Source organism: Rousettus aegyptiacus, unplaced genomic scaffold, assembly GCF_014176215.1.
Source record: "Rousettus aegyptiacus isolate mRouAeg1 unplaced genomic scaffold, mRouAeg1.p scaffold_m13_p_16, whole genome shotgun sequence".
Lineage (NCBI taxonomy): Eukaryota > Metazoa > Chordata > Mammalia > Chiroptera > Pteropodidae > Rousettus > Rousettus aegyptiacus.
The window spans coordinates 11,852,590-11,879,205 of record NW_023416291.1 but is presented as its reverse complement, the minus strand read 5'-3'; the positions used below and the strand labels follow the sequence as shown (position 1 = coordinate 11,879,205).

The window sequence follows — 26,616 nt, the reverse complement described above, 5'->3', positions numbered from 1 at the left end:
AGCATGTGCCAGACACGGTGAAGCAAAGCACTATGGGGTGTGTGTGTGTGTGTGTGTGTGTGTGTGTGTGTGTGTGTGTGTACATCAAGTCTCATTACAGGCTACCAAAAAAAAGTATTTTTATCACATTTTACTGATAAGGAAACTGACATTGTGTATTTTTCAGCAGCTCATCTAAGCAAGTACGTCTTACGCACAAACATGATATAATCCATGTATATTAAATAAAGTCAGGACACTCGAGCCCTGCATTGCAATTCCTCTTCAGTTTCCGCAGAGCCTGCCTTTCCAACCATGCTGCCTGTATTCAGTGAGCTCAGTCAGGAAAATGGCAATCACTCTAGGTATTTCAAAATAAGGGCATTTAAGACAAGAAATTGATTACAAAGATGCTGGGGGGAAAAATGAACTCAAAACCTTTACTTGCACCATATATAAAATGAACTTGAGATCGTTCACAGATCTCAACATGTGATATACCACAATAATAGAACAAAGGATAACAATAACACGATCATCTTAACTGATGCAGAAAAAGCATTTGACAAAATCAACACATCAACACATTATTAGTGTGCTTTTGTACACACTATTAATGAACAACCTGGAAAGGAAATTTAAACAATCTCATTGACAGTAGCATCAAAAAGAATAAAATATTTAGGAATAAACATCACTAAGGAAATGAAAACTAAAAACCATGAAATGTTGCTGAATTAAAGTTAACAGATGCAAATAAATAGATAGGCATCCCATTTGTCGATTAGAAGACTATTGTTAAAATGTTCATACTACTCAAAGTAATCTAAAGATTCAGTGCAATCCCTGTCAAAATCCCAACAGCATTTTTACAGGAATAGAAAAAAAAACAATACTAAATTTCATGTGGAATCTCAAAGGACCCTGAGGAGCCAAAACAACCCTGAGAAAGAAGAACAAAGCTAGAGGCCTCACGCTTCCTGATTTCAAAATATTTTAGAAGGCTGCCATAATCAAAACAGTTTGGTACTGATATTAAAAAAAAAAAAAAAAGATATACATCTATGAAACAGAATAGAGAACCCAGAAATAAGCATTCCTATGAATGGTCAAATAATCTGAGACAAGGTGCCAAGACTACACAGTGGGGATGGATAATCTTTTCAAGAAATGGTGTTGGAAAAACTGGATTTCCACATGCAAAAGAAAGAAGTTGGACCCTTGTCGTGCAGGAGTCATGCAGGATGGTGACAGGGATCTGGTTGACAGTATCATACTGTAAACTTGGAAGTTGTTTTGAGAATGAATTTAATGTGATGTGGTTTTTTGCCTCTCCCGCCCCGCCCCCCCCCATACACACACAAAAAGTTTGGCAGTTTTTTATATAGTTTCATATCCTTAAGCATATAGACTCAGCAATGAACTTCTTGGTATTTATCCAAGAGAAATTAAAATGGCCCTCAAAAATACTTGCCCACAAATGTTCATAGTGGCTTTATTCACAGTAGCCAAACACCGGAAATAACTCCCAGTGTTCATTAGCTTGTGAATGGCTAAGCAAAAATGTGCTATGTCCATACCATGGAAAACCGCTCAGCGATGACAGGGAGTGAACTGTCGATACATACAACATCACGGATGGATCTCAAGATGAGCGTCCTGGGTGAAAGACACAGCTGGGGAGGGGGCGATCCTCTTGGCATTTCGTGGGTAGAGACCAAGAATGCTGCTAAACATCCTGTAATTCACGGGACATCTCTCTCACGGCGAAGTGTTTTCCAACCCCAAAGGTCAATTATACCAATGTTGAAAAACTCTCATAAAGGATTATGAAAAGAAAAACAGATCAGGTGTTACCTGGGGCCAGGGAAGAGAAGGAAGGATTGACTATAAAAGGGTGAGAGGAAACTTCGGGGGGAAATAAAAATGTTCTACATTTCAAATACCACCAGGCTAGTACTAGTGGCTATGTTGGTATATACCTCCATCACGTCCATCAAAACTCATCAAATCATACACTTTAAAGAGATGTAATTTATCATAGGTAAAGTATGCTTCAGTAAAGTTGATGTGCCAAAAAAAATAAATAAAAAGTGTTTGGGAAGCTGGAGGAGCGAGCGGGGCTTGCCCAGAGCTCCTGAGCACACGCCCACCGTTCTGCTGTTGCTGGAGCTGTCTCGCTTCTGCTGGGGAGATCACCCGCACTGGCACCGAGCAGGAACTCAGGATCCTCCTCCCTCAGATTCCGCTGAAACCACTGCCAACTCCTCTGGAGCCCACAGTGACCTGCCTGAACCAGAAGTACAACAGCTTCCCTCTTCCTCCTGCCTTCCAATCTCCTTGGCAGGACCTAAGAGAAAGCCAGCTGGCAAGGGAGTCTGGGAAATGTAGTTTTCCACCTTCCAGCTCCCCAGGAAACTGGAGAGCACAGAGGGCAGGAAGAGGGTGGAGTACCTGCAGGCTACATCTGGCACATAGCTTATGGTTCTCCATGACCTGAGCTGCAGCCAAGTCACACCATCCACATGCCTTGACATCTGCTCAGATGATGGCTAGTCATGCTGGTTCTCTTGAAAAGAATGTCATTTCTTCTCATCTCCATACTTTCCAGTACTATCAGATCTCACCACTGGTTTACATGGCACCAACTTCATGACCCCTCTTGGCTACACAGTTGGAGGTGAAATTTTCCCCACCTCTCTCTTTGTTTCCTTCACATTTTATTTCCTTCTCTTTCTCTCTCTCTCTCTCTCTCTCTCTCTCTCTCTCTCTCTCTCTCTCTCTCTCTCTCTCATATATCAGTGTGGATTAAATGTGTAGATACAAATCTGATATCTTCTGTAGAGCAAATTCAGTTGAGAGGCAGAACCCATGTTAAGTTTACCTTTATTTCCTCCAAAGCTCATCAGCAGTGCTGTGTACCTAATAAGTATTTGATAAATAACTGTTGAATAAATAAATTGAGGAATAAATAAATGAAGTCTATGGATAATTTCATACAATTGCAAAAATGGATGAGTCTGTATGATCTCTGCCTACCTTTGGAAATCCATCTGGCTTTCTCTTTCTCTATCTTTTGTTCCAATCGTATTCACATTTATCAAGAGCCCTCCTTTTACCAAATATTATGCTTAATACTTAAGGTTTTCTGTAAGTTTTTCTAATTGGGGATTGTAAAAATAGCTAATGGCAGCATAAATGTCACTAGATTTTGCCTCCTTCTTGCAAAAATTAATAGAAAACTATTGAAAATATCACACTGTCTCTTCTCTTGGCACTTAGTAAGGAATTATTGAGTGAACTGTTAAGGAAATCAGTAAGGAGTTTGAGCCATTGAAGAAAATCTTTCTCCTGCTCAATGAAGTGTCACAGCGGAAAAAAAAACCAATGATGAAGAGATAAACGCCCAGTGAATTCACAATTATGTGACCTAATTTAATATACGGACTTCCAGGAAATCCCTCTTTACCAAATCAAAATAAAAACAATGTTTTAGACCTCCTCATCTGAAAAGTGAGAAAGAATTTCCCTGATTTGAGCTCATCGTGTTGATTTTTATAATTATGGAGCAAAAAGTTAAGAAAGCAAAAGAGCCAGTTGTATCAGAACGATTTTAGGAATCACTTGGCCAAATGGACGAATTTATATCATAAGCCTGGAATGCTTGGTTCTCAAAGGTGGCTGAGCAGTGTCTGTGAGAACAACTTATGAGCCAAATAGAAATGATGACAGGTGTGCCGTTCCAGAATAGCACGTTCATCAACTGCACTCACTTCGGTAGGTGGGGGGTCCATTTCCGCCCCTTTCTATGTTCTTGACCGTGGACAAGTTGACTTCATCTGTCAAATGTGAATCAGTCATTGGGATAATCATATGCCTACTTCAGAGCGTCACTGTGAAGATAACTTACATAACATACGTAACTGCCTAGCTCAGTGCCTGACATGTAGGGAGGAGTCAACACATCCTAGCTCTTATCATGATCACACAGCCTTTGAGGAAAGTGACCCAGAGGCCCGCCATTCACACAGCAGAAGCTGCTCAGAAGAGGGAAAGAAAATGTAAACCACATCAGAAGTTTATCTCCTCAGAAATTCCTGTTAAGCCAAAGAATTCAAAGGAATACACTCCCTTATTGAAAACACTCCGCATCTGAAATCTAATTAACGTTCCCGCTGCGACTGTGACAGGGAGCGTATGGGCAGTCCCCCAGCACTGAGAAAGCGCAGTCCGGAGGGGAGATGAAAAGGCACAGGAGCCTCGTAAGTGAGCCCGTCTGTCTGAGCATCTCCCCCACGGCGTTCTGATAACATGCAGGGGCGATTGGAAATGATGTCCTATTTTTAAGAAGATAAGCATCGGGAGCAGTGGACAGAAGGATGCCATTTTTCTCCGAAACCTTATTTTTCAAGTACTTTGGGGGAAAAAAAAGAAGCTTTTATGCGATGCGGAGCAGCTCCCAGCGTGTGAGCACCAAACCCGGCGGAGAATCAGGACACCTGGGGGATTAGATTCGTCATCACGTTATTTTCTCTCAGCACAGAGAACATTTATTCCGAGGGCAACGTTAGTTAATTGCTAACAGAGGAGGCCTTCTTCCAGCCTGCTCCCGCTCCGTGCCTTCTTTCATAAGACAGGCCGTAGAGTAATTGTCAAACCTCATTCTGGGAAGGATAATTTTCTGTTTCGGCTTTGAAGAACCATCAGAAAGAAACAATTAAGAGGAAAGCAGTGACTTCATGTGAAAAGTGTCATGTCATGTTTATGGAACACAGAGTCAGTGACGTGAAAAACCGAAATATACATTAATGAAAAAGCCAAGCCACTCTTGTTGCATACAAAAACGGTTCTCCACGTCACCCAGGATGCAAAAGCTCTTACGTGAGTGGTTCTTAGCCTTTTCTGGTTTCTGTGAGAATCTGGTGAAAACAACCAGAAAAATGCAGACATGCACACAACTTCAAAAGTGTGCTTGTAATTCTAGATACCTGGATTCCCCTGAAAGATTACTAATCCTTGAGTTAAGAATCTCACCTCTGATATCACCTGAAAATGGAAATGATAATTCTTCCTATGTCATAGGTTATTTGTGAAAAGTTACACAATCTATTTAAAGAAATGAGTGTAGTCCCTGGCATGTAGTAAGTACTCAGTAAGCATTGATATTGTTATTATTAACTAATAAAATACACATCTTGAGCCCTACATGGCCAGAGAGGAGCCTCAATTCAGTTTGACTGCTACAGTTAGCAATGGCGGGGTTCTGAAAGGTGACGTCAACAAAGGCATGGCCCTGTGCCAGGGGAGTTATAGAGGCAGGCCAGGTGTGCCCACGACGGGCAGGACAGACCTCAGAATCCCACGCTCCCAGGTTTCTTCCACCAGGCACACGCTTATAGATAGTCATGTCGGACCCACAGCAGAACCACAGCGGTGAATGCCCGTTCTACAAAGGAAACCTATGACTGCTTAGGTAATGTTTTATGTATTAAAAAGGGAAGAGATAAACCAAAGATATTAACGATGTATGGACTAAACGGAATTAATAAAACAAGTTCCACCACTAAGAATTTTTTGGTTAACCACAGTTAGGCTACTGATGGAATTTACTTAGAATTAATTGCGGAAATATTCGAAAGCAGTATGAATCAACAAAATGGGTCACAAGGCCTTATTTAAAAACAGCATGTTCTGCTCACCATCTCATCGGATGCTCCTTAATGCTGTGATGAAGAGATTCAAAGCTGAGAATCTGATGACTTGGGATCAGTCTTTAAATCCACCAATCCAGTAAGACCCACAGTCTCTCATTTCCTTGAGTGTGGACTGTGTCGATTGTAAGTCAGTGCCTATAAAGGCGGTAAAAAAAAAAAAAAAAAAAAAAAAAAAAAAAAAGACAAAACAAAGAAACAAACAAAAAACAACATATTTAAAAGAAAAGAAGGAAATGGGTGAGTGACACAATGTCCTCTGGCCATTTTCAGGCTCTTTGGGAGTCTCTCCTTCTCTGCTCTTTTTCTACCCTCCCCCTAAAAATGAGATTTTCAACTCAAATGTCCACACAAGCCAAGCAAGTAACATGAACCAGTGCAGCGAACTGTTGGCCGGCTGTGGCCTTGAGCTAAGTGGGGCGCCCTTTACACAGCTCCCCCCGCAAAGACCTCCCCCTGGGAACCCGGCATGTGTTGCCAGACATTTCTTTTTCTAAAACAAATTCCAAATATAAATTTGTATGTAAAATAAACAGACTATTAAATCATGGTAACTAATTCACAATTGGGGGTGGGGGGAACCAAACAAAACATCATGCAAGCCAAAAAAAAAATGCTGTCCGGGCACCAGGCTGAGCCTTTGGCTGTGGGTTTGGGTGCTCCTGGACACTCCGCCCAGCGTTACCTTGTCTTTCTACAAAACCTCATGCTCCTGTGGTTTAAAATGCTTTCTCTACACTGAAGTCTCCCAGATGTATGGATAGGCATGGCCTCTCCTCTACACTGCAGACTCCTAAATCTAGCTGTCAACTCCACAGCAACCTCGGGCTCCTTACGGGCACCTCGAACACAGCGTCTGCAGAACTTAACTCTTCATCTGTCCCCGTCCATTCAGCTTCCGGTTTCTCCAGCTCAGTAAAAGGTTTTGCTCAAGAGATGCGGGAGCTACGCTCTGCTTTCTCCTCTCTCACTGCCCTTGTCCAGCCCATCACTTTTCTGTATGTCCTTCTAATTTTTTTTTTTTTCACCTTGTCCCCTTATCTTCATCCTCATTGCCGGACTCCCTCCACCCCTTGTCCTACCAAACTATTCTTCACTCAACAGCCAGTGATATTTTAAAATAGTAAGTGGATTGAATCGCTCCCCGTTTAAATTGTCTCAATGTCTTTACAATGCATGAAAAACAAGAGGAAAAAAAAAAATGTGTCAAGTAGGGATTATACTACTGTATCGAATGAACTAAGGATTTTTTTCATCTGTAAAACAGTAATAATGCCTACATCAAAGGGCTGTTGTGAGAATTCAATACAGGCCAATGTTATTTTTATATGACTTTTATATTATATTACTTTGCAGGTAAGGAGGTGAAATTCAGTGAGCATTTGTGTTGTTAATAGCTACTTTACAGTCCCCAATTAGTATGACCTACAGAGAACCTTCTAAATGTTTTAGTGATGTTTTCATTTGTATTATCATGGTCTCAAAGTAAAACATCTGCATTGATTAAAGGATAAAGCACTGCTTTAAAAAAATTATGCAGTCTCTCCCTCTCTTCCTTCTCCCTCTCCTGCCCTCTCCCCCTTTCTCCTGCCCCCCCCCAAAAAAATGCAATAAACCACATTCAATTAAAAACATAGGGCATAGTAAAGGATAATTTTAAAAGTCTTTGGATCGTTTTTTTTTAAGTTTTGAAATGGGAAATGATTCAATGATGTGATTGATGAAAATGTCACATCCTAAAAGCTGAACCACTTTTTTTACAAATCTCTATTTTTATTGATTTGGATTCATCTTTGCCCTGAGCTGTGCGGGACAGTGAATTCAGCAGCCCATGGTGATACCGGTCCCCGTGGCCTTTTTTTCTTTTAATTCACACATTTCGATTTAGAAAATGCTGCGGTAAGAATTAATCCACGCAACCTGCTGAGGCTGGTGGCTGAAAAGCTAGGAGCGAAGGTGAGAAGCCGGCAGAGCAGGTCCGGAGCGACCTCTGTGGAGCTCTCAAGTCGATGATTTACCTGTGCTGCCTTTTATCACCAGATCTGTACGAGAGGCATGCTGTCGCTCTATGATGAGCTCTCAACATGAAATACATAATACCAGTCATTATCAGAGCAAAAATATCATAACCGTCATCCTTCTTCAATACTTGACCATTTTGTTTGGTCTTTTAATTGCACGTTTCTCTTTCAGGATAATGCAACATGCAAGATCTTTTGGTCGAAGCTGCCTTTTATGCACCCGAGCTCCCCAGATTCCCCGGTTCCTATTCCCTAGCTAGATTCTGCGTTCCAGTCAGATTTAAATATGATCAGGCATCCATCTGAGGGCTCCCTATCACCACCAGACATCTGGGCGTGCTATTGCTGTGTTTAAAAGATTCTTCCTTCTCATTCACCTGGCTAAAATATGAGTTATCTTGTAAGGCTCAGTTTAGACGTTACATCCTATGGGAAGCCTGTGACCCAGCAGGTGGTTACGTAGCCCTCTGACCTGCTCCTGTGGCACCGGGCACATCTCCCAGCATAGTGTTTGTCCCATTGTGTCCCATCGACAAGCCAAGGGTTGACCTGCCTGCTGGTTTTGTAAACCCCTTGAGGAAATAAATCGTCTTCCTCTCACCTATATCCCTAGTATCAGAAACAATCTTTAACATGCAGTGGGGACTCATCGTGTCTTAAGTGAATGAATGTCATTTGTGCATTACAGAATGTTTGGGAGTAAAACTGAAAAAAGAAAATGAATAGAAGAGAAACTAAAATAAATATAAATCTCAAAACTCGAGACAGCTCTTACTAGCATTTTTACTCTCCTTGCTTCTAGTTAACTTTCTGTCTGCGTCACTGCACGAAAAGCTTTGAATACTTCTGTTTTCACTTAACGGATTACTGTGAGCGTTTTCTTACATAACTACCAATTCTTTGGAAATGTCACTTTAATGGTTATAACGAAAAGGCCTTTAGAAGTAATGTGGCTCATTCAGATATTCTCTATTGTCGTACTTTGTTACTTGCGATGTTTTGCTGCTATAAATAATACTTAAATGCATATTTTTGTATCTCTGATTAGTCCTCTATTATACATTCTGGAAATAAAAATTCTGGGTGAAAATTTGATAGTTCTACATGCAGTCTATCAAAGTACTTACCTCAGTGTACCCTTAACTGTAATGCTATGTTTTTTAAAGAGTGAAGATTTCACAAACAAAAAAAGGAGGGGTAGCTCATTTTTACCTTATATTTGTTAGCCGTTTGTATTATACTTCTCTGTGAATCGTCTAACAATAACCTATGCCAATTTTCCTGGTGGACTATTAAATTTTTCATATTGAGTTAAAAGCCCTCCATATATTAAAAATGCATTCCTTTGGAAATTCTTTACAGATGTTTTAGGGAGATATAGACCTGTCGATCTTCTGTTTCATGTTTTTAATATTTTTTAAATTTTAAGTACGTTTATCACTCTTTTCTTCTGTAGATTGCTCGGTTGCTTTCCATGTATAATTTCTCGCCCCTCTCAGATATATTAGATATATATCTTCCTGCTGTAGTATATGCTCTTAAGATATATCTTCAAAGTTTCTTTTGTATACATTCAACTTTTTGACCCACTTAGAATTTATTTGGAGCTATAGTGTGTGATGAGGATCTAACTAGGTTTTGGTGGGTTGTTTTTTGTTTTTTGTTTTTTTTACAAAATAGCCATTTTTTCTAATACCTTCTCTGGGCCTTCAAAGAAAAGCAATTAAAAGGCAATTGTATTGAAATAACCAAAGCCGTAGCTCGGTGTTCACCATGAACATTGCTCTTCCCTCCCAGGTGACCAGGAGCCAGCCGTAAGCAGCGACTCCGACATCTCGCTGATTATGGCCATGGAGGTCGGACTGTCCGATGTGGAACTTTCCACTGACCAAGACTGCGAAGAGGTGAAATCTTGAAATGGCAAATCCAGACACGAGGGACGGTAGGACCCAGGGGAAGGAAGGGAGGCGCGCCCGGAGACTTGGACGGGGCGCATGCGCTCCCGGAACACCTGGGAACACCTGGCGTCTCCAGGGCGCTGCGCTCAAGGATGGTCACGAAAAGCAATATCCAAAGTCACGTGAATCGGGATGCAGCTTCTCTCTCTCTACGATAGCCCGCGGCCTGGGCAGCTTGGAAGTTGAAAGCCGATTTCCCCTCCCACGACCTTGTAGACACACACTCCAGAAGCTCCTAAAACAGACTGAAAGGACACTTTCAGGGCTTCTTTCATTTCGGTTTTTCCCCAGGTCTCGTTTTCTTGTTTTGGAATTGTCGTTTGATTTCTTTGGCAGTTTGTTTTTAAGACCGTGTGTAGTTTCCTGCAGGGCTACTCCTTTGTTTTCCCTCTGATTCACTCCGGCTTTTCTACGGAGTTCTGTCTAGAAGCACTGGTTCCGGATGTGATCAGGCTGTATTCTTTCTCTGAGATCAATGGCCTTGACCTCAGCATGTCGTGTGCATGGCTTTGGGAAGTACCTCAGCGCCTGAAGCAATCAAAGGCCAGCTTTCATTAAGAATCTAAATTCTTTTCAATGGATCTTGAAAATCCCTGCTGCCAGAGACCCCAGCACTAAGCTCTGAATCTGCCGAGGCCACTTCGTTAGGTTCGGGTACATCACACCGCCTCCCGCTTGCCGGGCTTTGGTGAGGGGCCCACGGGACACGAGCAAGAAGCCTTGGAGAGTCACTCACATTTGTCCAGACCTCACAGCCTTTGGCTGAAGTTTCGAACTCAGAAGCCCCCTCCAGGCCATCAAGGCCCTTCTTCCTGGCTGGGGGAGCTTGTCACTGGGACTGCAAGCCCAGTTTAAGACCAGATATCATGAAATCTTCCTAAAGTACTGGCTTTCCCACGGCTAGAACGGGCTCTGTTACCTCAAATGGCTTCTGCAGGAGGCTTTATAAGAGAGCCAATCAGCCTCGAGCCTGGTGTCCACCCTAGTGGGGCCTCAGGCACACCTAGGTTGTACCTTGATTCCAACATGCTTGTTACCCCTCACCAGACCCGGAGGGAGGCCTTAGGTGGGCCTCGGCAGATCGCTCTCTGAGTGCGTCTAGATTCCAAGTGAGGGGGGTTGGTGATTTGATGGACCTTTTGGTCTTAAAAAGTACCGCATGGCAGTTGGCTAAATCGGGTTTCTCCTGACTGAGAGGGACAAGGAGGGAAAGGGAAAGAGGTATCAGACGAATACCACGACCCACCGGTGTTTTGAGACCGTTTATGTTTGTATCCTTTTTTTTTTTTTTCTTTTGTAACTGTGACAGAAGTGTGCTATTTTTTCAGTGGGTAGTTTTGTAATCCATTTAGCCTCTCCCGATGCAGAGTGACTCAGGTGCTCAACAGCTTCTCCGGGGGGATCATGATCACCTCGTCCTCTGTGAGAGCGCCACGCCACCCGGTGGGTTGGCTCGGAAGGGAAGCTTGACTTGCTGAGTTGTAGGTAACGAGGCTTGCTTTCCCACCCCCGTACGCTACTACTCATCCAAAAACAGAGTTCGGTTCTGCCATGAAACTTTGCCGCCTGCCGAAGCGGGGGATGGACGTCCGGGGAGACCGCAGGGTGCTCTTTATTCTCCACCTGTAACCCGTTTGCTATTCGATGATTTCTAAGTAGGCAGCAAGGCGAGGAAAACGATTGCCATCCTCGGAGACGTCACGTCTCTCTAGGAGTCCAGCACTGCCCGTAATGAAACCCAGGGAGGAACGAACCAACCCTCTGTAGACGAGCCATATGCTTGTTGGGCCTCCACTTCTCTGCCTGTAACGTGGAGGAGTTAAACAGGAGACAACCAAGGCTCCTTCTGGCCTTAAGATCACACCAGTGAGCACTGTGCCAGGGAGTCCAGTTTTCGCAGATAGCCATGACATGTAGCCCACTTTCTACCTTGAGGGGGGCAGAATTACTGGACGTGTAACATATAATAACGGCTTTTGAGACTTGGCACTCCTCTGTTGCGGAAAATGAATATCTCAATGAGAGAAGTTGTAAGGGCCAGTCGGAGTTGTTTGGTTTTGCCTTGTTTCGAAACCGCCATTCGTCACAGAGTTTGCAGTCTGTGGACACCTTCGAGTCCCGGTCGCCAGTGCGGGATTCTTCATCTCAAGGCGTGTCTATTTCTCTGTCGGCAGAGGCCTGCACCAGCTGCTCCTCCTTCAGTCAGCTTTGCCCAAAACAAATTTTGGTATTAACGTAAGTCAAGTGGAATTAGAAGAACAACGCAACAGCAAAAGAAATCTAAGTTCTGTACCCAGAGAGAACATGCCTTTGGATTGCAGAGTCCTGTGTTCGATGGGTGTTCTCCCGTCTCGCCGGCGACGAGGTAGATCAGGAAGCGGTTCCATGCGGCCGCAGCAGCCCCTGCAGGACGCTGCGCGCATGATGAGGGGCCCCGGAGGCTCAGCAGCGGCCCGCAGACCTGAGCCCAAGGACATTCTGTTACAAACCCCTGAGCCTAGTTCAAGTTGCTCCACCTACCTAAGGCTCGTTTCTGCGGGATTCTCCTGTGGCTTCCGTAGTGAAGAAGAACGTTTAACTGGTATGGAAAGGTCCAAAAGGAAAGGAAACAGCCCTCCTCACCACTTCCCACCGAGACCTGGGGACCGGTGGCTCGCGGAGGGCGTCAGAGGGCCTGGGAACCCTCTAGAAGTATATGTGGACTCTATGTGTGTTTGCAGATGTGCATTTTTCTGTTTGAGTGTCTAGACCAGCACTGTCCACTAGAAATAGAATGCAAGTCACATGTATAATTTTAAGTTCTCTACTGGCCACATTAAAAAAGGTAAAAAGAAACAAGCAAAAATCATCTAAGAATATATTTATTCGATCTGACATCATTGTTTCAATACGTAACTCCTGGGAAACGCATCTGTGAAACACGTTACATTCTTTTTTGCACTTCGTCCTTGGACGCCGTTGTGGATTATACACTCGCAGCCCATCTCCGTTCGCACGACCTACCATGTCAAGCTCCAGTGTCCCCCAAGGTTCCCCAACCCTTTCAATAACAAGGGGGAGGGCAAAACCTAATTACCTCCCGAGAGAGCGAGGCTCCACCCACGCCGCCTGAGAGGCCCAGAGACCCATCTATTTTGTAATGAATAAACATTCAGGCCGCCCTTTTGGAAGTTTCGGCTTGGCCTTACCAACCCCAGCACTGTTGTCATTTCTGTTTACTGTCATTTCTCTGGCCGGTTGTTTTTTTGTTTTGTTTTGTTTCATTTATTTATTATTTTTTTTTAAAGTCACACAAACCATGCGGATTTGGTGCTGAAACAAAGTGATACCCCTCACTTGTATGGCAGACCCTCAGACTGATGCGTGGCAGGCACTCAGGAGCCAAAGAGAATTCCAGACTGCAACTCGACTTTACCTCAACCCCTAGTGTTGCCCTTCCTGGCTGGCAGAAGGCCTTCTCCCAGTCCTGGCACCCCCGAGGGATTTGGGAGGGAAAGGTGGGAAGTTAAATATTGACTCCAAATACAAGCCTTTGTGTGGCCTTACTGAGAAAAAGTCTTTGGGGCTTGTGACCGCCCAGCCCCAGCTTGGTGAATTATGACCACCTAGCAACAACCCAGCTCTCAGCTCGAAGTTGGTACCCTCCTCCGCCCTCCACCCCTCGCCCCTAGGCTATGGACAAGAAAAGGAGCATTTCCAGTCCCTCAGAATAATTTAGAGTCACCGCTAGGAATCGCTACCTCCTGTGTGGCCGGTCCCTTCGGAAGGAACTGAGAGCCCTGACCGTGAGCGCAGCATCTGAACTGGCCATCACATCATCTAGGCAGGAAGAACGGAGAGTCTGAGAAGCGGGGCGTTAACAGTGGCAAAGGTGCCCACCTATGCCGACGTCACGCAGTGAGGGTCACGTGGAGGCGCGGCCCTCTGTCCAAAGAGGTTCGTTCGTTTTGCCTTATTTTCAGCATTCGCCTCGTTCCGGTAGAAACATCTCTGAGCGACGATGGGTCTGGGTTTGGTCATGTCAGAAACCGTGGTGCCCGGAGGCTAGTTCGGTGGGTTCCCTCACACCCCTGTTTTCAGAGCTAAAAGTGGTGACAGATGGTGTAACATAGGATTCTTTCTTATTTATGAGTTTCATTGAGCTGCAAATTCTTGTAGCGCATACAAAATAAATGGCATTTTAGTTATCTGCTGAATGCACTGCCCTGACTGGCGGCAAAGAAATCCCAGTACATCGGAAGTCTTTCAGAAAATCTGGGCTAGAAAGTCATCCCCTCCCCGGAGCGAGGGCCCTGGCTGCCGTGGGGCTGGGGTCTCTGGGGTCTCTGGGGTCTCGGAGGCAGTTAGTTCCCGGCAGAATGCGATATATGCTTTCGCTTGGGTCTCTCTCCCTTTTTTGTCCCTGTCTCTGGTTCTCTCTGACTGCCTGTCTCTTTTCTTTGAACACACACCCACGCACATTCCTTTCCCAGAACACAAAGACCTCGGTGACTCCAGATTTGTGCCCTCCTCATTATTGTCATTACCCTTGTTGGTGTTTTCTTCTTCGTGTCTTGAGGCAATATCTATATTTGCACTTTGGATGACAAAAGCCAGTTTGCTCTAAAGGCGAATTAGCCTCCCCTGTGAAGGAGCTAACCCCATTTTCACTTCTCACGTTTTATGCAGTTCAGCTAAAGCTGCTGCCTCCCCACACCCTCGCCCCCTGCCCCACACCCGGCTTCCTTGCCAGAAAAGTCTCCTAGGCAAATAATGACAAGAAAACAACTCCAGAACGCTGTCTAGATCTGTCGTCGCCAGCACTCGGGACCTCCCTAGTTCACCACGGGCCCCCAGGGTCAGGAGTTCTGCACCACGGCCGCCTAACGCCGCTCAACGCTGGCAGCACAGAGCTCGCGCTCTGTAAGCGCTCGAAGAGGCCGCTTCTTCCTTAAGACTGAAAAAGGAGACACACAGAAACCATCCCGCTAAGGCGAGGGACACACGGTTCCTCTCCTCGTGCGGCACCCCGTGTCCCAGAAGTGCCTCATGCCCCCCGCCAGTGCAGGGCCAGAACTGAAGGGTGCATGTGACACTGTCAAAGGGCGGCATGACTTTCACCCCGCGGGGAGTCGGGAGAGCGGGGCAGGATGTGGACACGGATGCTCCGCCCAGTGGATGCCCATCCCCTGGTTTTAGAGCTGACCTGGTTTTTGCGTGCGTGTGCGTGTGTGTGTGTGTGTGTAAAGGCGTTACACACTCATGACTGCAAAGAAAGCTGGGATTGCCTGAAAACTAAGTTAACTCTGCGAAGCGGATGTGAGTTTCTCATCCCCCACCTCTCCCCTTTGCCCGCTTTTCTCCCCATCTCACGACTCCGGGCCCCTCGTAATAGGGACCGTAATTTGTAAAGATCTATAGGTCAGTGGCCACACTCTTCCACTTGGAGCCTGTGATGGCCCTAAAGTATCGCCCCAAAACGAAAGGAGCGATTCCAGGTGCCGCACGTGGACCCGGAATTACCCAGCCCTTCGACTGCAAAGCCCGCGTGTCCCGCACGGGAGCTTCTGAGGTCGGTCACGTCTCTCCTTACCACCCTCTGAACGGAGTCTTCAGCATCCGGTGGCTTTTATCGGGCATCCCCGTGATCAAAGACCTCTCGCCCCTGTGACATCTGCACTTACTACAGAGCCGGTCGCTCTGGGGCCACCTGACAAATGTTTGCTGATGATACGACAAGTCAAGAAGATGCATCTCTTAGAGGGGGGACCAGGTCTGAACAGAGCAAGGGAGAAAGTGCGCGGAGAAGGAGACAGCTCGGCCTGAGTCGCCCGGAGTCGCCGCCCCGCAGCCTGTTGGTCGTCCTGCCGTCCTCACCGGAGCGGCGAGCGTGGGGACCGCGTGTGCTCTGTAAACCAAAGACGGATCACCACCCAAGCGCACGCGTTTCTTCCTTCCGCCGACTAGTTTAACTTTCCCCTAATGTTCCCATAAACAGAAGCGAAGGCGAAGAAACGCAGCCGGCGGGGGCGGCTCTCTTGCAGGCTGGCGACCGACCCGACGAAAGCCAGGAATCTGAAACGGCGTCTCGTGGCCTTAGTACCACAGCATCTTCAAAGTCTAGTGTTTAGTCCCCTTTTCCCTCAAGAGTTCTAGACAAATCTGGCGCATCACTGAACCAGAAGTTTGTTCTCTTGGGGAATGTGACGATTTTAAATAGCCAAAGAATCTTCAAGTATATGAGCTACTTAACGTATATCCCTCTCTTTTGGAAAAAAAAAAATATATATATACCAAACTATTGCCTGACTAGTAGGCAGTAGAGCAGTTGAAGAACGACTACAAACAGGGACATCTGTCTGCATTCGTGTTGGCATCTTAACTGGTCGACAGAATGTCATTGCAAGGGGCAGGGCGCCCCCTGCTGGATTAATCACCATGATTCTTTCAGCCAATTAATTTGTCTAGAGTCACCACTCCCTCCACAATTAGTTATTTGCCTTTTATCATCCAATGTCCTCAGTAGCCGAGAATTTGATTTGTTAAAAGGAGAAGAAGAAATGTCACCAACTGAAGAGCTGAAGAACCCTCCCCTCGAAGGTCTCGCTGTCGACGGCCCTTCTGCAAAATGTCGATGCATATTGTGGCTCTGTTTGCAAGGAGACGCTTCGGGCTGGAAGGTTTGCGCAGAGTTAAACGGCAAGGGCCTGATCGTTTTGTAACTTATCTCAACTCGATTCTTGTCAAATTGCAAAGGAAGATCATTGAACAGACTTCTTTCATATGAATGTAAATGGTGTGAAATACCTACTTGTTTTGTACACGTACATAATAATATATTGACTTCCTGCTTTCATGTTAGTAACCTGAAATGGTTGTACCATTTTATAATTAGAAAGAGATGGCGGGTGAGGGGAGGGGTGGGAGGGCTATTATTTTTATAGTGGGAGGTCCCTGATATTTAGAAAACTTGAAGTAATTTTGTACTTGTGAAAAGTTACATTCCATTTACTTCCTGAAAAATAATGGGTCTTTTAAATGTTCATGAGCTGGGAGGATGATAATTCTCGTTTCCAGGGGAGCCTCCCAAGCAGGATATATGTGAAACCCGGTTTTGTAGACTGCAGGCCATGCCCAGCAATTGCCAGCTCAGTAAAAGAAAAGAAAAAAAAAAAACTTCAACCTCTCTGTATAGAGCACAGTATTATCCACTGAAAGAGACATCCACTCTAAAGAGAGAATTTACCGTAATGAAATAGTCAGGTGCGGATTCATAAATTGGTCTCTAGTAGCTCCCTATTACCAAGGAAAAAAAAAAACCCAGTGGATTTATTTTTCCTTCCTAAGCATAACTTGTGTGCTTTCGCTAGCGCCCAAATGATGCCCCAGGTGCTCACTCGGCTGCCCCGTGAGGTCTTTCTGAGCTGCCTGCAGGTCCTGGGCATGGTGGTCCCGTCGTGACGTTCAGATCATGAGACTGAGCTTCTCTGATGCATTTGCCACACGACTCAGAATCAGAGCAGTCATTCCTGATGGCATTTGCAGAAGTAAGTTTTAATTTGGACTTCGGTTAGCTCTTAATTGCTAAAAAAATTTAGCAATGGGTTATATAACTATTTTACACCAACATCACCTTCTGTACAGTCACGGGCATATTTAAATGATTAGTTAAGGCAGTGTAGGTTTTTTCTGTATGTATATAAATCTCTTTCTGTTCTTCCCCACCTCAGGCACCTACCTTGTTTCTTCCAAAGCACTTTATATTTTGAGATACACAGAAGTTAAAAAAAAAAAAAGTCTTTAAAGGGACTTGTCTTGATTAGAGACACAGACTTTTCTTTTGCTTTGTTCTATTCTCTGTGTGCTTGGAGAGCATTAGCAGTTGGTCTCATGCTGGGCCAGTGAAGAAATATTATTAAGGACGATGGTCAGAAACATTCAATCGTACAACATGGCTATTTTTGTTATATAGAAGACTATTATGTAAATAAAGTGCAATCGTGTTGTTATGTACTGGTTTAAAAAAAAAAATGAAACTATAAAGATTTGAAAAGGATTGTGCATTCCGGGAAATGTCACTGCGAAATTTTGTTTGGTTTCGTTTTTTAATAAAATGGAACCGAACGCTTGTGTTTGCGCGTCCCTCAGACCAGCCGTGCCTGTCTCTGTCTCTTCCTCGCTGGGTGGCCTCGTCTCGAGTCCCAGAGCGGGCCCTAGCGATGTTAAAACATCGATACTCACCGCGAAGTCCTGGCGATGTTAAGAGAGTGAGAAATTTCTACTAACTTCTTTATTTCTCTCAGGTAAGTCAAGTCCTAGCTCTGTTTCTCTGTGTGATGTGATGAAAAGATGTCGCGCAATTCAGACTAAGAAAGGCTGCTCATAGCTTGAGGCGCTGTCCGCTGGGGACCCTTAGCTAGTGTCTGGGCTGCCTCGAGCAGGCAGGGAGGTGCCCACAGGGTTACACGGGGGAGGGGGAGGGGCACCTGTATACTTGTTCATCTCTAAAGGATGGTAAACAGCAGCTCTTTGGAATTAGCAAGGAAAGGAAATGCTAAGGAAATAAAAACGATGGGAGCTGCCCGCCCGGGAGGTGGGGAAGGAAGGAAGGAAGGAAAGGAGAGGTCCCTCCTCTCCTGTTATCACCCGCTGGCACTGCCCGCCCCTGGGGCCCTGAAACGCTGGCAGCCCGCGGTGACCGGCACAGGTGGTGCCGAGCGTCCAGCCCACCTGGCCGGGCCCCACCGCGGCTGCAGGTTCCACGCTACCCGCTGGCAGAAACACAGACTGTACTGAGCGCCCTGGTCTCCTGAGTCATTTCCAGCCCCCGTGGCCAGCTGCTGCGACGCCCGGGAGCAGACACAGGGAGTGGCCCGAGGCTTTGCTGGCTGGCCCGGCCACCTTGCGCTGTAGGTAGGAGGTATTGTTCTAAGGGGACCGTCAGGAACAGTAACGGTTACGCCACATTGGACGGCACTTTCAACTTGGCTTCTGACGCTTCCAGCGTGCGACTTTTACCTGCCCAGGTGCCTCTCGTCAGCAAGGCAGCCGACACCTGGGGCTGTGGCTCCAGAGGTCACCTCGGTCCGGATAAGGCTTCACACAGGCCACGGTAGCTGTTCAGAACTTTCGAGAAGGTTTAATTAAGTCGCCTGCTTACCTTTGTAAATCTCCTGAAGCCGGTCGGTGACAGACTCTTCTTTTTCAAGGGTCCTAGTTGTCAGCCCCGCTCTGGACAAGGCCACGTGTGTGGAGCATGTCGGCATTGGGACTGGAAAGATCGCGCATGCCCCTCAGACCAGCCGTCCCTGTCCCCGTCTCTGTCTCTGTCTCTGTCTCTCTCTGTAGTCCCCACACCAGCTCTGTCAGGAGAAGGTCAGCCTGGCGCCTGCCTCACTGGAGTGGCGATGTCCCTGGAAACACATGGCCGGGCGCTGCTCAGAGCCGTCCGTGTGCCATGCCGGGAGCCCTGGGCCGCTCTGCGGCTTACGTCACGCTTTTCTGAGGTCGGGAAGGCCCTGCCCTCCTGGGCACTTCCCTCTGGGTGCGGGCTTTTGTTTGGAGAAGTCACACAGGATATTCATCCTTTCACGAACGGAAGAGGCAAAACTCCCCCGAGCTCTGTAACAAGCCACATGGTTCTTAGTCTATTAACACCTATGTTTGGACGTCGAAGAGTATTCAGAAAACACACACGCCACTGTGTTTACTTTTCTCTGAGTCTCGTAATTCTTTCCCCATCGATGTCAGCATCCCGACTCACCTCCTTGCCTTGGCTGAGGAACACCCCGTGCCGGCTCAGGGGCTAGGCCTGGTGAGGAGAGACTGGGACTTATTTTCGCTCTATGACAATTAACTATCCATAAGAATGTGAGAGTGCCGACTCACGAGAACCTCGTGCGGCTGAGAGATGTTTTCTCATTTTCGAGATGTTTTAGAGCCATCGTGCCGTCATCCTTGGTGATCCAGGCCCAGAAAACTAGTGCGCCTCCGAGTTCTTCACTCCCATTGGTACAGAGGCTCCCTCAAGTCTCACCCCTTGTTCTTGGCTGTGAGAAGAATAAAGGACTGTGACCTTTGTACTGTGCCACCAAGGATGAGGGGAGCCCTCCGCTCACCGCGATTCGATCTCCCTTCGAGGATTTGCAGGCACAGCGCCCCAGCCCACACAGGACGGGACGGAAATGTCCGGTCAGTGCGGCCTGTCTTTGCCGGCGCACAGGCAGGTAGCAACGAAGCTCCCGGATCCCCCAGCCCCCTGACCTTTCTGTGGCGGAGACATCCCCACCCTCTCCCTGGGGGAACATCCAGAAGGTCCGATCATAATCATGACACCCCGCCCCACCCCCACCTAAGTAGCCCCTCCCCCTCAGTGCCTCCCCCCACCCCCCCCCGACATTCCCGCCTTCTTTGTCCTTAAGGACCGTTAACTAAGCAGGAGGAGCTGGATCCAGCGTTCACTGGTGGGGCAGCTGCCTCCGGTCGCTATGAGAGCCGTACACACAACACAGCTGTCACTGACTGCAGACCTGATGGGGACCGAGGCTCTCAAATCCCTAAGGGGAGAAAACACACACACACACACACGCACGCACGCACACGCACGCACACACACACACACAAAATTCACAGCTTTGGAAATGGCATCGGGATCTATAAACAGATTTGAGAGCAGAGACGTCAATTACAGAAGGCAAGAGCACCGTAGCATTGGGCCTGAGAACAAGGTCCCGTCGGTGCGGGCCTGGGCCGGATGCGATCCCAGCACCACTCCCGGTAAGCCCAGTAATGCGCGGCCCTTCCGGGCGGGGAGAGTTAGAAGCTGCCCGCTTTCCACCTCCCACTCTCTCTCTCCCTCTCTCTTCGTTCCCTTTGGAATGAAGAGGAAGAGAAAAGGGAGGACGCTAATTAGGGCCGGAGCTGGGGCTGGAACCTGGGCTTCCTGACCTCTTTGCCAGGTTTCCTGGGCGGAGCCATCATGCGGGCAGCTCCAGGCTGCTCGAAACTCCCGGGGACGGAAAGCAAGAAACACCAGAAGCTGGACTTCATTACAGTGCTAGGAAGGTCACGGCACAGCCAGGAAATTCTCATCCGGAGATACACCAGGATGGATGCAAGCACCGTGTGTAAGCCGGGACACATGCACACACACGTACGCACCCACCGCTATCCACACGGAAAATCCCGGTGACGCTGTCTCAACTTAGCTGTGCAGAAGAGTTCATTGCCTTAAGACCCCAACGTGAATTACTACTTCTTCTGAGTTCAGACTTGCTTCGGCAGGAAGGATGGAGGGACGGCTTCTTTGTCATTTATCACGGAGGACCTAGGTGTCCAGAGAAACCCCCAAACTCTAGAACACTTAAAAACATGGGGATAAAATGTCTTAAATCTGCGTTAAGATGACTAGCTCAGGTGTCAGGAAAGCAAGAGAAACAGGAATTTAATAGGAAATAGGAAAGTAACAGAAATAGGCAGAAACTATAAGAAAGACTCCCCTAGAGGAGAAAACGGACATCGGAAAGGGAGTTCGCCCTGGGCGCCTATGCCGATCCCCAGTGGTCTGGGAACCGCAAATTTTTTTTCTGTAAAGGGCCAGATAATACGTATTTTAGGCTTTGTGGGTCACACATGATTTCTGTCACTTTCATTGTTTTGTTTTGTTTTTTTTAACAACGCTTTAAAAATGTACGAACTGTCCTTAGCTCAGAGGCCACTCAGAAGCAGCCCCAGGAAGCGTCTGCAGAGACCGGAGACGAAGGGCCGGAGTCAAGGACCTCGGCACAAAACAGGCCCCGCGGCGGTGCATCCGCTCGGTCCGGATCTGGCTTAAAGTGGGCCCAGATCCACGGTTACGCTGCGTCTGGTAGCATCAGACTCACACTCTCCGAAGGCGGACGCTTTAAACCCAGACCACGTTCCAAGGGACGTAAACTCACAATAAAAAAAAAAAAAAAAAAAAAAGTCACGACACATAGGAGGAAGCGAGCCACGGGGAGGAAGGGAGTCCACAGTCAGACTCGGGGAGACCGACCCCATTGGAAACTGCAGGTGCGGGATAGAAAACCCACGTCAAAAGGGGCCTCCAGGGGATTCTAGCGCCCTGCGCAGTTTGAAAACCACCTTCCCAGTCATTTCAGAGCCCACGAGAAGGGCCCTGAGAGCTAAGTGGGCGAGCAGGTGACAGACATCATCACCTTGGTTGGGCTACGTTAGTCTTATGAAGCCGGATTTCGAAGAGACTGAATTTTCTCCATAAAATGTTCTATTGCTTAAAACTATCTGACTTGCAAATAGGGAGGGAATAATCTAAAACCACAGGCTTAACCCCGCCCACATCTCCCATCTCCCTCTGTCCGACATTCTACCCAGCCGGTCAAGCCCACGGCCACGCCCTATCTGTTGGTTCAACAATGAACCGTCCAGACAAAGGAGAAGCTCAGTGAAGACTGTCACAGTAATGACTGGTCTGTAAGAACCGCTCCCTGGGGAAAGGCCCAAAGCAGGAGCGCCACGCAGCGTGACTAACTCGGGGGACGCCGCGGCGACCCAGCGCGGCTTCGCCCGGAGGCCCCAGGTCCAGGCCGGCATGTCCAAGGAAAGAAGAGGATGCTGGGGAATTGCTGCTACTGGCCCTTAAGAATAAACTCAAAGGCGACTTTAAAATGGGTGCGCAGGACCGCGGGCGCTGCCGTCACACCGACGTTCGTAATAACCGCTCGCGGCTGAGCGCTCCGGTCGGTGTAAGCGTGTTAGCGCACCCGGCCCTCGTCACTGCCATATGGCGCTGCCTCCCCTCTTCTGGGAGTAGAGCTGTCGAGTTTCTCTCTCTCTATCCCATAAGAGGAAAGAGATGTAAATGAAAAGAAAGACAACGACGAAGCAACTGAGCAGTGAAGAAATCCAACGCAGACCAACCACCTCGGCCGGCTATGAATGAATGAATGAATGGGAGCTCCACCCCCACCCCCAAACCCATAACTCCAGTACAACCATGAGAAACACACGAATCCACAAGACCATTCTACTAAGTCCACGGCCAATGCGCTCAAAACTGTCCAAGACCATCAAAAGCCAAGTCACGGAAACCGCCAGAGATCACAGGAGCCTAAGGAGCTTGGCCGACGAGCCGTGACGCGGTATCCGGGGTGGGATCCGGGGACAGAGAAAGGACATGAGGCGAGAACTGGACAAACACAAATGCGGAAGGAGCCTGGCGACTGGGACGTGCCACCGTCGATGCCTGGATTGTGACGGATGTGCCACGGTCGTGCCGGATGCTGGCAACGGAGGAAAACTCGTTGGGGGACACACAGTGACCCGCTCTGCCACCCGAGTAACTCGTCCGCAAAACCAAAACGCTCCAAAATACGTTTACTGTAAAAGAGGTGTGCTCACCCATTAGAAGAACCCCTAGGATTATTTTTGATGGTATTGTGGAATGTTCTTCCCTGGGAATTTTAGAAACAGTACGGAGAACTCGTATCTCGAAGAGGTGAGGTGTCCTTCTTGGGGCAGGAGACTGGGCTGAATTATTTATCAACGTCGATTCCTGATTTTCGTAGTAATTTTATTTTGTGTTTCAATTAAATTTATTGAGATGATATAGTTTAATAACGGTATGTAAATTTCAGCTGGATGACTTTCTAGCATAACATCTGTACACTGCACGGTGCGCTCACCACCCGAAGTCTAGTCTCCTTCCGTCACAGTGTGTTTGACTTCCTTTACCCTCAGTAAGACTATAAATCTGTAATTTGTATTATTACAATGACTCTTTGATCCAGAGTGGTTGGAAAATGTAAGGAATGAGGAGCTGGTCACTCGTAAGAATGTGTCAGCGTTATTGCAAAGGTAGTGAGTTCCTTAGCAGATGCCCAGCAGTTAACAGGTAACACGCCGCGGGTAAACCGCGCACAGCGCCGGGTTCAGAGCGCTTGCCCTTTGTGTTGGTATTCACGTAGTTGAGCGTTTCTCCCAGTAGAGGGCGCCATTGACCAACAAATGGAAAAGCTGCCCTGCATAGGTGACAGACGTTACAGCTTCTACTTCGAACAGTTTATAGCGTAACTCTGAGGAAGTATAACCTGTCGGAAATCTTCTCCAGGAATACCTGTACGGTAGGAAAGGGGGATTAGACAGTACCAACCAACATGGGGCCTGTTTCACAGAAAGGAGAAAGTATGTTGGACTATACCAGACAACGGAGCCCTTAACCCATGTGTTACTGAAAAAAAATTCCTCCCCCCACCCTCACCCCCTGCCGCCGAAAAGCAGGTTAAAATGACAAAACAAGAAACACCTTATCCTACGCCGGACCTGTGTTCCTGAACGGTAATGTGGGAGGAGACCTGAGAGTATCTATCACCTTGTTCATTGTTCCACATGCATTTCACAAATTAGCTCATGAATTTAATTCTTTACCTTAAATATAGCAGCCAGAGCAGCCTCTGCATACGCATGCATGCACGCACGCACACACACACACACACACACCACCTTAATTAAAATTCCTTCACGTCCTCCCATTCCTATCAAGTCCAAGTAGAGTACAGAATCCTTAACACGCTCTCCTCAGTGCTGCATGGTCTGGCCCCAGATGACATCTGCAGGGCCACCTGAGACCTCTCTCCACTCAGTCCCTGTGCCCCAGCCCCACTCCCCTTCTGGTCACTGCCTGCTCATCTCTTGGATCTCAGCTCAACAGTTTTCCCTTGGAGAGAGAGAGAGCTTCACTCGTAGGTCAGGTAGCTCCATCGAATGCTTACAGAGCACCCTGCACTTGGCCTTTGGAGCCCCGACGATGGGTCTACTACATGCACTAAACACAGCACTAAACAATGTCGGCATCAGTAATTCACTTGCCATTGTTGGATTGATATTGATTCTCCTGTCTAGATCGCAAGTTTCTTGGGGTGTTTTTATTCTCCATGTAGCTCAGCACCTAGCACAGGACCTGGCTTAGAGCAGATTTTCCATATTAATGTGTAGAACAAATGATAGAAGGAAAAACCAGGTACCTGCCAGCTGTCTGGCTCTCTCCTACCTGTTTTACTCTTTTCATCCAAAAGGCAGGGGCCGGGGGGGGGGGGGAGAGCATTTATTCAGGAATTAGAACGACTAATATTTGGGTATTATGCAGGGTATTTGGGAGATTTGGGGAAAATAATGTAAGCAAAGCACTCGTTAGCTGCAAAATATAAAAAAATAAGATGGCATAAAACAAAACTTTCATCATATTTTTGATGGTTCATCAAAAGGGCATATTTTCTCGAGACTGTCTCCCAGGCTGCCCGTGTTGATGGGAGCAGGTTAACACCTCTACGTATTATTCAGCTGAGGCTGGGTACTGTTATTAAACCAGGGAACCTGGAAAGCTCAGCTCAGCCTCCCTTGAGCAGAGCAAAGCTCTGGAGAGAAAAATCTGTAACAGATGCCAGGGAAGCTATGCGCAGTGCAAGAGCATGTGAAGCTGCGCCTTGCCCATGAAAATGCCCCTTTGCTCAGGCTTTGCTGCGAACTCAGATGGCCTTTGGCCGATGGGCGTCTCTTTGACTCCGCTCTTCTAACGTGGTATGACTCATCTTCGAGAGCTTCCTCACAATCAAGTATGACGAAATGTTTCAGAATTCTCTCATACATTTCCTGCCTCAAACATGGAATCGGCCATATTCCTAAGAAATAATACGTCAAGAAACAATCTGGGCACTGACTGTCACCCCTGCTACCAGCTTGGTTATCATTTCTATGCCCCTTAAGTGATATGTGCATTTATATATATATTTATATATCTCGAGTTTACATTGATCCTTCCAATTCAAGTTTAGTACAACAAAATTTTTAAATGAGAACTTCTCTATTACATCTACATACATTATCTTTATTCTATGATGAGAATTCTGGATCTCAAGGACACAAGGAACAATAGGATAACAATATCGATTAATTATTCATTTATTCTACAGCACACACACACACACACATACACACAGTAGTCTCGGAAAAACAACACTTGGATTTCAGAATTTACTGCTTCTGATGAGATGAAAACCCTTTCGTGCTGACCTCAGAAGAAGTGAAGCCAGAAAGACAAGCAATAAAAGAGAGCATCTTTGCCACACTGTGTAGTTTCTACGGCACTTACTGTCTTAACAAAGCCCATCTTGTTTTAAGACATGCTGAGTTAAGTTATTCAGACAAATGCTTCTGGTAAAACAAACAAACAAACAAAAACATATTTTTAAGATGGGATGAAATATAAATATAAATTTTATATATATGTATATATATAATCATCTTTAAATAACCAAAGAACTAATGAGATAGAAAGGAATCACTAGACCCACAATGAAGAAAAATTAGGCTTTCAGAGGTTCAGATAAAGACTTCTTTCACTCAGAGTAGTTATCCATCTTAAAAATTTTGAATTTTCATTTTGGTGGCCTTTTGGAGAGGGGAAGAGGAAAGTCAAAGTCCAGAGACCACAAGAAACAGGAAGTTGAACATAAGGTTCACCCCATAATCAACTCAAAATGGTAAACGGATTTAGATATAGAACATTGGACTATAAAATGTTTAAAGAGGAGAAAAATCTTTGGTTCCTATAGCTACACAAAAAGTTCTTAGGCTTTATACCAAAAACATGATCCATAATAGGAAAAACTGATAAACTGGACTTTGTCAAACTTAAAACTTTTGCTGTGTGGAAGACCATCCAAGAGGATGACAAGACAAGCTTGGTATGGGAGAAAATACTTGCGAACCATATATTAGGCAGAGAACTGGCCTAGGTAAACAACTCTCGAGACTCAACAGTATAAAAAAGCAAACCAAATAAAAATTTCAGCCAGAAATTTTGCCGAAGATATACAGATGGCAAACGAGCATATAAAACGATGTTCAACATCATGAAGCATTAAGGAAATAAATTAAAACCACTATGGGATAGTCCTCTGCACCTCTGAGAAC

The 26,616-nt window shown here is 46.4% G+C and overlaps 1 protein-coding gene across 1 annotated transcript in view; it reads left to right on the top strand.

Annotated features, from left to right (window-relative positions):
- The window catches only part of RNF150 (ring finger protein 150), a 178,930-nt gene extending 161,160 nt beyond the window's left edge, over positions 1 to 17,770 (top strand). The window contains exon 7 of the mRNA XM_036233509.1: positions 9,509 to 17,770. Within this exon, the coding sequence (XP_036089402.1) occupies positions 9,509 to 9,627 (119 nt within the window). The 3' untranslated portion in view covers positions 9,628 to 17,770. The remainder of the gene's footprint in view (positions 1 to 9,508) is intronic.
- Positions 17,771 to 26,616: the final 8,846 nt, after the last annotated feature.